The 12,805-nt window shown below is 43.4% G+C and overlaps 1 protein-coding gene across 1 annotated transcript in view; it reads left to right on the top strand.

Annotated features, from left to right (window-relative positions):
- Positions 1-12,805, top strand: part of prmt3 (protein arginine methyltransferase 3) — a 50,018-nt gene that overhangs the window by 20,530 nt on the left and 16,683 nt on the right. The window contains exons 11-13 of the mRNA XM_084018879.1: positions 1,740-1,818; positions 9,909-10,096; positions 11,987-12,073. Coding sequence (XP_083875005.1) covers positions 1,740-1,818; positions 9,909-10,096; positions 11,987-12,073 — 354 coding nt within the window. The remainder of the gene's footprint in view (positions 1-1,739; positions 1,819-9,908; positions 10,097-11,986; positions 12,074-12,805) is intronic.

Genomic DNA, 12,805 nt, shown 5'->3' with positions numbered 1-12,805 from the left:
TTATGAATAAACAACAAGAAAATGACAAATACTCGTCTGAAGGCAGCGACTGGCTGTCTGTCTGAGGATTTTATTGAGTTTCCTTAAAGATAAATCCTCTGAGTGATTTGATTTAAACAGTTACACAGTGTACTTTTCATCCCTGGGGCTTTTATTCTGGTAGGTAAGGATGGAAAGACTGGATCAGGTGTGTTCTACCTGCCTTTGTCAAGCAGTCATCAAACTTGGCCATCTTGCTTCGGACCATGTTTTTGTACACATAGTATACAATCCACGGGGGCGCTAGCTCGGAAAAGTTAGCCTGGCTCTGGAAACAATTCACTCACGTTTTTGTTGACAAAAAACAACAATTTTAAAAATATATCGACGTGTGAATTAATCACATTGGTGGAAAAAAAACGGTGTGTAAAGGTTTTTATTGTTCAAACTCCCAAATTCATCAATGGAGTGGATGGAATGTTCTTGTTGATTTACATTCATGATAAACAATAAACGGTAGCTTGGACGGGTAACATTGTGATTGATATAGTCATGTGACATATTGCTTGATTAGTCTTCAGTCTTAACTGTCTGCTAGTAATGGCCGACATAAAAGTTAATTTAGTAGACAGTTTGCAGGCTATACTGATTGATTATGTGTGCAGTACGTTTGTGGGATTTTGAATACGGCCCTTGTTTGCAATGATCCGACTGCTCGTGTTTGTTCCCTTTAGGACCTATTTTTAAGAATCGATGCCGTGTTCTGAGATGATTAGTAGGTCTGTTGTCATCATAACCGATGGTCGGAGCTATGAAAATAAAATCCAGATTGTGATAATTAGTTTTCACTTCTTTCCTCTATGCTGCACCTGCAAAGCTGAGCAAAATTGCATATTTAAGCACTAATGTGATTTATTCCAGAATGAATGTCGGTGTCAGATAGCCCATCAGAACCGCACCAGAAATCCATATCAAGGCATGTAAGAGTTCATAGATCTGCAGTGAACATGTTGACAAATCCATCACTGTGATGGGGAAATTATGGGAGCCGAATACCCGGATTGAAAACTGAAAGGATTTGTACTTTGGACATTATTTTCGTTGTGTTCTCGCTTTGATGGCAGAACCCCGACAAGAAAGCATTGATACGTGTTTTTGTTCCAGCCAGTCAGTGTTGTCACAGACATGGTTCGTCAGCTACAGTACAAAAGAACATGTAGTGATTTTTGCTCCACCTCCTTGTCCCAGATGGAGATATGCCCTCCCATATGTTTGAACCCGCCCAAAAAATGTGGTGCTCATAAATAGCATATTGAAGGGACCAGCGTTGCAGCGCGGACATATCCGATTGGTTGGAGGGGCAGGAGGTTGAAAAAGGCATTTGTCAGCAGTACCTGCCACTCAGGTCGAAGCCAACAAGATGTGGACAAAACTCAATTTCAGCATTAATGGAATAATACCACGGTTAATGTACCGTCTACCGGAGCAGAACAGGAGGTCAACCCAGGGTCAAACCGTTGGATGTTGGGGTGGCAGACCACGTGGGCACATCACTCAACTCCCAGTCGCAGGCTGATTCAGATTTCCACCATAGTGATCTTGAATTAAAAAAAAATAATTGGATTGTCCAGCGGTTCTGTAGTCCTCTCCCTGCACACATTTATTACCTGCCTTGAAGTGCCAAATGTGCCAGATAATGTTGTGGGACGGCTGCTTTTTCCCAGCAGCCACAATGATGCGTGTTTCCTCTCTTTTTCCAGGGTTACTTCTTGCTGTTTGAGTCCATGTTGGACTCCGTCTTGTACGCCAGAGACCTCTACCTGGCTGACGATGGTTCAGGTAGGTCTGATCTTCTTCTCACCACAATATGAGGGTAGTGTTGCTTAAGAGTTAAGGGATGCCGTTGTCATTTAATTTCCCCATAATGTGAATTATAGCTAAAGCTAAAGTGATTAAACTGTGTTCGACTACCTTGACATATTTGAAGTGGTCTGGGGAACTACAGTAGGTCAGACCACCTTGGGTGGGCTCAGTGCTGCAAGTAATATCACCTTAAGCAACAGTATTGTAATCAGGCGGCAACCTCTGAGCCTGGAGAGTGAAGCTAAGCGGAAGTGCCTTAAACATTCTCTCTAATAGCCACAAGAGGGCGACTCCTCTGATTGCAAAAAGGAGTCTGTTTGTATAGAAATATATGAGAACATGACCTTACGACCCACTTAATTAATTACCTCCGAAAAACATTGTAAACATGAGTTTATGGTCTTAGTTTTTTTATCTTACTACTTTAACGCTTTCGGGGTGTGTTTACAGTTCTAGAAACCTTTTTAGTCGCCTAAAAATGTCTTATTCGGAATTTGGTTATACCCGGCAAAAACAGCATTTAGAGTTTTCATCAGCAAATTTCGCCACATTTGTACTTTCAATAAAATCCTCTACATACAGTGGATAAGTATACAAATTCATATAATATTGTTGTGTTTTATTACTCAGTATAGGCTGTTTCCCCTGCCATTGAATAATTGGGCTACAGCAGCATAACACTGAGGTCAGGTTTACTCTAAATGTCATCCGTCAGCAGGGAGAAACTGCTCATGCCAGCCCCTCTGGTTATTACAAGTACAAGTATACAGTATTTCCAAGTGGGTGTGTCACATTCTACACCTATCAATACAATCAGCAAGCATTGCAGTACTCGATGTATGCAATCCAAGCTGATACTGTAACATAATGAAAGCCAGAAACGTGTGAGGCAGAATGGAGGGTTTGACTCTCAAACATGAGCATGATTTCTTTGAGTTGTTGTTTTTATTTAGTTGTTATTTTTAACGAGGACATGGAAATGAGGTTTCAGCCTTCTAATCAGAGCATCACCCAGAGGTGGGGTAACAAACAGCCGAGGGGGGAGGCTTAGCAGCTCACCTCAACTCCATAACAGCTGCTTTAAAGGCAACATGTCGAACATATTTCCCTACATAATCAGGTCGATATCCTGGATATGATTTTATGTTTTCTTTTGCGGGGAATCAGACATGTTAATGACGGGGCTCGACGTTCCATCCAAACAAGTTTCCTCCCGACACTATTTTGCTGTCGCACCACAGCGGCTTCCCAAGCTTAGCCCCGCCCAAGACCTTTGTGATTGGTTGAAAGAAATACAAACAAGCCAGAGTGTTTTTTTTCCCCTGATCCTGGAGATGCGATATACTGTAACCAGACCTTTCTACTGTGGAGTCGCTGGCAAAGCCAGACTAGCCCATCCCTGTCACTGACCAGATTTAATGGCTTGTGCCAAATGTGACCCAGCAAAGGAACGGTTCCACCACACTGCCTTTACTGGCTCCTTGGGACACAAGGGAAAGGTCACAGTCTCAACACACACACAGAGAAACAGACATAAAATGACCCCACCTACAGAGACGGATCTGTTAGCGAGGGAGATCGGCCAGGCAATGGGGTGAACGGAGTGAGGCAGAAAGTGACAGGTCAGAGGACGCCGTATGGTTCGTCATGAGCCTTTAACCCCGATGCTCCCAGGATCGCCTTCTCCATCTGGATCTACTGCCACTCAAAACCAGGAAAAATGTCTGGTAGCCCCGTCGACTTCAACGGAGCTGCTTTGATATGGATATAAAGTCAAAGGGAACGGGTTACAGCCTGAAACAATGACTGGTCAGCAGGATCCTCCTCTCTGGTCCTCACCCTCCTTCACTATCGTTCAAGGAGTAACACTTTATAAACTACTATCATCTGCAAGCTGAATGGTTGAATTTTGGATTCAATATCATTGCTTGTTTTTGCTGTTCTCAATGAAATTATAGGATTATGTGATTGAAAATCATAGATTTAGCTCAGTAAAAGATTTGTTTTACCACTAATTTGATACATTCCGTTAATTTTCCAAGCTTAATTCAGCATGCATGGTGCCTGGCACTAAACAGTGGTTAGTTACCTGTGTCAATGAAAAACTGCTCCTCCATGTTGTTGTTTTTGGTCATATTTAAGCCCAAGGCCGTTTTTATGTTCAAATCTGTGGAGCGAATATTCTTGAATGTCAGTACAGCCAGACTTCATGCAATAACCAAAACAAACATGCAAAACTTTATTTTTTTAGTTTATTGAATGTCGATCCCAAAGCAGTTTTTGTGTCACGTTAAATGTATTTCCAGATTTTGCGGTACAAGGCCGGGCCCTGCAGCCCCGTATGTGTGTTTAAGCTACATTAGTGGAGAGCTGCAGCGCCTCACTCATTCTCCCCACTACATTACCCCCCCATCCTGAGATGTGTCCCTGCATGCCTGGCACAGCACAGCGTCCAGGGAAAAGGGATCTGTTTTGTCCCATGCCCCCCCCCCCACATACACCGTCTTTCCCTCTTTCACAGCCGGCCAATGGGGGAGATGGAGGGAGCAAGAGGGGGGGTGGGGGGGGCTTGACAAATGGGCTGTGAGCAGCGAGTCGAGAAGGACGCAGATGTCAAAGCCATGAATCTGGGGACGCCCATGTACCCCCCCACCACCACCACCACCCCTCTTTCTTCCTCTTCATCTTTCTCCCTCTCCATTCACACCACAGCCCCCCCCCCCCCCCCCCCCCCCCATTGCAGACTTGTGTCTCTGTCTCCATTTCCTTTTCAGTGCATGTCTCACACGGGCCGGTCCTGATTCTGCCCAATCAGCATACCCCCTCTCACCTGGCCCTCGTAATTACTCGCGCGGTTCAGTAATCAGAGTAACCGACTCTGCTCTCACCTGGTTTACATCATACCTGACAAACCGCACCTTTCAGGTCACATGGAATGGCTCTATGTCCAAACCCTGCTCTCTGGACACGGGTGTCCCTCAAGGCTCAGTATTAGGACCGCTTCTGTTCTCACTATACACCAGATCACTAGGTTCTGTTATCACATCGCATGGATTCTCCTACCATTGCTACGCTGATGACACCCAGCTGTTCCTCTCTTTTCCCCCGTCCTCTGACGCTCACATTGCAACTCGCATCTCGGACTGTCTGGCTGACATCTCTGTCTGGACAACTGCACATCACCTCAAGCTTAACCTGAATAAAACCGAACTCCTCTTCATCCCAGGGAAAGACTGCCCTCACATGGACCTGTCGGTCACTGTTGAGGGCATCACAGTATTTCCTTCCTCAACTGCGAGGAACCTGGGTGTAATCCTCGATGACCAACTATCCTGCACCCCCAACATCACTGCTGTGGCCCGATCCTGCAGATTTGCCCTCTACAATATCCGCAGGATTCGGACCTTCCTCACAAAGGATGCAACGCAGCTCTTGGTCCAAGCACTGGTCATCTCCCGCCTTGACTACTGCAACTCTCTCCTGGCCGGACTCCCGGCCTATGCGATTAAACCATTGCAGCGTATCCAGAACGCTGCAGCACGCCTTATCTTCAACCTACCCAAATTCTCCCACGTGACCCCCCTCCTCCGTGACCTCCACTGGCTCCCTGTTGCAGCACGCATCCAATTCAAGACGATGACACTGGCCTTCAGGGCCATCAATGGAACGGCACCTGCCTACCTTCAAACACTGGTCAAACCTCATGCCCCGAAGCGAGCACTCCGCTCCTCTACTTCAGCTGGCCGGCTGGTACCACCATCGCTGAAATCAAACAAATGTCGCTCAGCAAAGTCCAGACTCTTCTCTGTTCTGGCGCCTCAGTGGTGGAACGAACTCCCGACCAATATCAGGACAGCAGAGTCATTTGCCATCTTCCGAAAAAGGCTCAAGACTCACCTGTTCAGACTTCACCTCGACTCTACATAGCATGACCCACTAACACCCTCCCTCGACCCCCCCCCCCCCCCCCCCCCCACCCGCAAAAAAAAAAAAAAAAAAAACTCGGATCGTAGCACTGTTACTCTTGAAGTACTACTTTACTCAGATGAGGACCTAACACTTGTTCTATTTTTAGCTCTTACTGCATCGGCAATGATACGTCGTGGTTTCTTTGTTTCCTTCTTTTGACAAATGTACTTATTGTAAGTCGCTTTGGACAAAAGCGTCTGCTAAATGACCTAAATGTAAATGTAAATGTAAAATGAAGTGACAAATCTGCTGTGTGTGTGTGTGTGTGTGTGTGTGTGTGTGTGTGTGTGTGTGTGTGTGTGCGTGTGCGTGCGTGCGTGTGTGTGTGTGTGTGTGTGTGGTCATTACGTATGGTGACACTCACAGGGTCACAAGCAGGATTCAGCTAATAATGAGAGGCCATGAGCTGCCCATCACTGAGCTGTCGCCATCCATTCACACGTTTTTATGGTGCGATTGTGTCGAAGGTTACTGAGACCGCTCACTAACACACACGCCGGCTAAAATAAATAAACGTGCTCATTGGCAGGCAGATACTTCTAAAAACAGACAGTGACAAAGTTACAGCCTCCTTTCCTCTTCCTGTAAACATAATAATATCAATTAATATTCCTGTAAACATAATATCAATTAATAATATTACAACTTTGGAAAAGTCTTGTATGAATAGAATTTTGTAAACGTTATGTTTGTCAGAAAAACGATCAAAACATTCACAGAAACGTCTTAAACCACTCCTGCATCATAATCAGCTGTTCTCATATCCATAAGTTATTTAAAGGGACAGTTCCACCCAAAATAAAAAAATACACATTGTTCCTCTTATAAATACTATCAGCTATCACTAGCTACAGCTAACGCCTTGCCCAGGAATGCCTCAAGTGAATTTCTTCAAATCTTAGGCAACCAACAACTTCAAGGATGAACTAGATTTTGGAAGTCAAAGGCCATACTAATTATAATAATTTCACACACTTGGACACTGTGCCATCATTGGGTCGGGGAGGCATACAGTTCTAATCACACCAGAATTTATCATGATAGCTAGGTCAGGTATATCCAGCATAATAAAGAAAAAAATGCAGTCTTTTTGACTGTTTGATATGTCCTCATGAGCATATTTCTAAACTCTAGTTCAGGCCCGAGGCCTCTGTGTTGGCTAATGTTACTTCACAGTAGGGATACCGATGGCTTCAAGCGTCTCAACTCTGGCTTAATCACCAAGCATATTACCCATACCCAAAAGAATCTATTCAGATGTGGAAACACAATGAAAAGGACATTAAGGCTCATGTTTAATGCTCATTCAAAACATGGCTAATGTTCATTCAATAGACAGCGTTGTATGTAATATGAGAAGCGCCAATAATTGCTGCCTCGGCTAAACTGCTTATGTGAAAATAGAAACTCGTTTCGGACATCGTTCATCTTTTCAGAAAGATTTTTTTTCTCTGAGGCTGCTGGTTCAGTCAACTAAGAAACTTGTTTGACCAAAACCCAGCCAGGGTGATTCTCAGCAGCAGCCATTTCTCTAAGGTGATAGAGACACTGTCAGCTGTGAAACCATGTGTTTCACTGTTATGGCCACTGGCAGAAGTTTCAAAACCTTCCAAATGATTCCAAATAATGTTTCCCCAACAGCTTGTTACAGTTTATTCCACCGCAAGTCATGGATCTGTGTTTGGCCAGGATCGCACCTTTTTTTTTTTGTTATTTTGGAGGCAGAGCAAATTGATAAGTTTCAGTAGCATTCCCACCTGAAGCAATGAAGGGCTAATGGACAAAATGATGGTTATCTTGTCTTTGTGTTTGCTTGAAGAAGCCATGACCATCCCATAATATGTGTCCGGCGTGTTGCCCCACCATGTTCCTACAGTAGCCCAGCATGGACACACCAAACACTGGCTCTACAGAGGAGCTTTAAGTCACGTTTACACGAAGGGAAAACGCAGATATTTCCACGCGGTTTGGCTTCTCATTTACACGAAAACCCTGTTTTTATCACAGAAAACGACTATTTCTAAAAACTCATGTCAACTGGGAGAAACGGGGTTTTACGTTCTCTCACAGGAAGTCGCTTATTTGTTGTTGTTGATTCTGAGGAATCTGATTGGCTTGCATGGCTTTATCCTTCTCCCTACACTGCCGCCCATAGGTTCGGCTTAGTTAAAACGGCGCTCGACGGCGGATTTATGCGGGTTGATGTAAATGACAACTTTTGAAAACGATGTTGTGGGCACAATGTTATTTTTGAAAATGGAGGGGAGGAAATATTCATTTCTCTAAATACCCTGCTATGTGTAAACGTGGCCTTAGTGTTCACGGAAGCTCTCTGACACGCTTGTAAAGGGAGGGGCAATCTGCAACCTTACTGCTAGATGCCACTAACTCCTGCACACTGTAGCTTTAAGAGTGGAGGCTGTTATGTTAGCGTGTTTGTGCCCCGGGGACAATTAGATCTTTAACAATCCCACGTGATAGAATTTGGATCTCCACATGTTAGCCATACAGAGTGTAAAAGTATGAAGCGTTAAAGTAGGACAAACTGATTATCGGGGCCACGTTTTTGTGCACATGTGAAGGATTCATTCATCATAGCGGCAGCCTCATGAAATTGATGCAAAGCTCCACACCCACAAGATGTTAAGGCGTTCTCTGATTAAATTTGTTGAATAGTTTTCAAGCCATTAGATTTGTTGATATTAAGCTTGTCTCGGCGCTGAGAGTAGAGGTTTATGGGATCAGAATTTGCCCTCCCTTTCCTTTAGTTATGATTAATGATCTTTAGTTTAGAGGAAAACAAATCCATAAAGGGATTCACTCATCAATGTCCAGGCAGCCTTTAAAGAGTTGAGCCCACTGAAACTTGACCTCCAAAAGCTGTGATACATTTGTTCGGTACTCCCATTTCTTTGGGTTCTGTAGTGCATTGTTAGCTTCAACATTCGGACTCTATTCAAGTGCATTGTCAATTCACCTTGGTTATACAGCAGTTTATACAGCAGATTATTCAAAACCTCACAATAAAAACTACCGTTTTTAAGCCTTCATAGGGCTGGTAGATGGAGTCCAAGAGCAGACCGACCGCAGTCAGATGCAAAAAATACTCTAGAAATACTCTAGAAATCTCTATACTAGAGATTAGTCTAGAAATCTCTATACTAGAGATAGCTATACTAGAGAAATCTCTATATATACTAGAGATACTAGAGAAATCTCTATACTAGAGATTTCTTTCTCTATACTAGAGATTTCTAGACTAGAGATGGTCTCTCGCCATCTAGTGATGACCATCTATAGAGGGCTAGAGACCATCTCTAGAAATAGACTAGAGATGTTAAGACTAAAGATGGCCTCTAGCCCTCTAGAGATGACTAGAGACCACCTCTAGAGGGCTAGAGACCAACTCTAGTCTAGAGATGGTCTCCAGACATCTAGTGATGACCATCTATAGAGGGTTAGAGACCATCTCTTGTCTATTTCTAGACTAGAGATGGTCTCTAGCCCTCTAGAGATGACTAGAGACCACCTCTAGTATATTTCTAGACTAGAAATGGTCTCTAACCATCTAGTGATGGCCATCTATAGAGGGCTAGAGACCACCTCTAGAGAGCTAGAGACCATCTCTAGTCTATTTCTAGACTAGAGATTTCTAGACTAGAGATGGTGTCTCGCCCTCTAGAGATGACTGGAGACCATCTCTAGTAATATCCCCTCTCTGACTGACTAGACACCATCTTCAGTCTCTCTGGAAAATCACTATAAAAGTTGGATCTATAGGTGACAAAATGTTTCATCCAGCTGTGAACAAAAGCCTCTTGCTGGTTGTGGGTTGTTGTTGTCTTTATGATGGCTGGTTGTCAGGGTTCTTCCTGTGGCTGCCGGCCGGCTAACATCCCTAACAGCACTGCAGCCAGGAGGGAGGAGCTACTGTGTCACAGGTGGTCTCCCCCTGCTGTTCTTGGGTAGTCACATTACAGATAAGGTTGTTGACGTAATATTATAATATAGGGAGATAGTTTCACCTGTTTTTCATGACTTTCCTTCTGTTAGGATCCGTCCTTGACTCCCTTTTGCTCCTCTCTTTTCCTCCACAGTCTACCCGGACCTTTGTAACATCAGCCTGGCTCTAGTTGGAGACGAGGAGAAGCACAGAGAGTACATTGCATTCTGGGACGACGTGTATGGCTTCAACATGGCGAACATGAAGAAGGCTGTGGTGCCCGAGGCGATTGTGCAAGTGGTGAAAGCAGACACGCTCATCTCTGAACCTGCAGTCATACAGGTACGACGTTGGATGACACCGACTACACAACATCTGATATATTTAACACCTGTATCGGCACATCGGCAACACAACGTGTCTGATTCCTGACGGACAAGGGTCTTGGAAGCTACGTGTGTGGGGGGATATAGCTGTTCGGCTATAGACGATGAATGAGAGCTGTGTGAGAGAGAGAGGACCCTGAAGGTGTGTGTGTGTGTGTGTGTGTGTGTGTGTGTGTGTATGAGATGCTGTAGTGCTGGGTGATTGATCTGTCTAATCCTTGTTTAAGTTCCTCTTAAGGAAACTTCATTACTCTCAGCCCCCTGTGGATAGAGCGGTTTTCACTGATGGGGAAGCACACACACGTAACACAGAGATAACACACACACACACACACACACACACAGTCCGACATATAAGAGCACAGATGCCTCTCCGGGATCCTTCTGTGCAGGAATGCTCTTCCCCTCGTCTCTCACACCATGGTGTGTTTCTCAGGCGCTCGGCCTCGTCTGCTAAGTAGCATGTCCTCCACCCGTCTGTGGCTGTGATGAATGAGGGGAGAGAACTTGATATAATGGAATTTGAATCCGCTAATCGATAGTTTCTCCCCTCCAGTGACAAATAGACAGCCCCGCTGCCCAAATTACATGGACTCTCATCTAGCGCCTCCCGTTGATACAATCCAATAACATTCCATTAAGGCTGGCCGCTATTCCGTAAAATTGAGAGCCCTTTCGTGGAATTATAAATTCCTGCAAAACAGAAGAGTGTGTTTTTTTATTCTCAGCGAGAACAGATAGGAACGTGTAACTTGCAACCACTTGAAGCAGCTTTAAACCTGCCTCTTATAATGTGTTTCTTGTCCAGAGTCATCATTTGAACAGTTTAGAAGGATTCTGCCTCCAACAGGAGGTTCCAGTCAGTACGAGCACAGTTCTGTAGGTGGAGCTGCTCTTTCTGATTTGTGATTCAGATGAAGTTCATTTCTATACTCCGTTATAGGGGTGGGTAAAAATATCAATACAGCAATATATCGCGATACTTTGCCACCCAATACAATATCGATTTTTCAACTCCAAAGATCGATTTAAAAAAAAGATTCATGTTTAGACGCGTTGTGAATGCAGTACTTTATCCTTTTATTTCAATATTTATTCCAGTGAATTTCATGGGAATTTATAAAATGGAGAGGCTGTTTTGAATCAAATAGTTTTGACTCAATTTGTCCTCTGATCAATATCATCTGATGTACATATACACGTACTTGTGTTTTCATCTTTATTTATATCCCAATATCGTGATATGGTGATACGTATCGTATCGTGACCAAAGTATCGTGATACGTATTGTGAGGTTCTTGCCAATACTCACCCCTACTCCGTTATATCACACACATAACATCCTCTGTCATGTAACCACGCTCTGAATAAGGAAATGACATTTTTAGGACATTATCTGTGTTGTTTTGTGATTTAGAAATGTTTTCTATTATTGGCTTTCTGCTAACCAAACGATAGCTATCTGAAGCTAATAATAATAATACTTATTATTATTGTGTTTTTACTCCTGTGGATCAGGCGGATGATATGATTTGTTTTATGCACATTTTAATTTTGTGCATGAAAAAACCTGAGTGGAAATGCTGGAAAAAATAATTAAATCTTGAAATATCACAAAAAAATTGGACCAACTATTAATGATAATAGACGCAAAAGACTATTAAGACAAGGTCTAGATGGTTTGTTCTGTCTGGGAACCAACTTTCTGGGTTATAAATGGTTCCATGTTTCATCAGATAACGTCTATACCTGCTTATTCTTGTTGTTAAGTTGTTTGGTATGGCTATATAATATATATATTTAAAGTGGTGCATCATATGCTGTGTTTATTTCTCACTTCCAACAGACGATTGACTGTAACAGAGTGTGTCTGTCTGAGCTGGAGTTTGCATCAGATTTCTGCCTGAAGATAACAAACACCACAGAATGCACGGTAAGTCCTCACAAACATGGAGACTCAGACATCTCAAAGAGGATCCAGTTGTAAAGTTTGTAAATAAAGTGCTTTATCTCCAGAAATGATATTTAAATGAAAGTATTTCAAGTCTGCAGCACTTCCCTGTGACACTAGAGGGCTTCAATGTGTGAACTATTTAATCAGCAAAATGCATTTTGAAGAAATAATTTTGCTCTCACCTGTACGTGTTTTTTCTTTTATTAATTAGTCCAAAAGTTAAACGTTAAAGGTGCAGTGTGTAGAATTTAGTGGCATCTACCGGTGAGTTTGCAGATTGCAACCAAGTGAATACTCCTCCTCTCGCCCCTCCCCTTCCAAACGTGTCGGGGAAACTCCAATTGATTCTCCGAATTATGATTATACTCATGAAAGCACAATGATGGATATTATATTCCATTTCTGCCATTAGATTCCTACACACAGGACATTATAAGGAGCTGCACAAAAAATGACTGGAAACATCCACCTGTCATTTATCAGAGGTTTAGTGTTAAAGGAACAAGGCAGTACGACCAGCGGAGCAGTCCAATCAGTCAGCTCATGGTGACGGATCATGTTTCTGAATTCTGGAGGATGCCTGTCACTCGGACATTTAATAGAGTTTCAGATGGAATCACAGCAGTGAGGCTAATGTGACTTTCGGATGACATGTCACACAACATAGTGAATGTTGACACTATGATGCTCTACGCATCAAACTGTCTCGTG

This window comes from Eutrigla gurnardus (assembly GCF_963514095.1).
Source record: "Eutrigla gurnardus genome assembly, chromosome: 1".
Classification (NCBI taxonomy): domain Eukaryota; kingdom Metazoa; phylum Chordata; class Actinopteri; order Perciformes; family Triglidae; genus Eutrigla; species Eutrigla gurnardus.
This window is presented reverse-complemented; position numbering and strand designations above follow the sequence as displayed.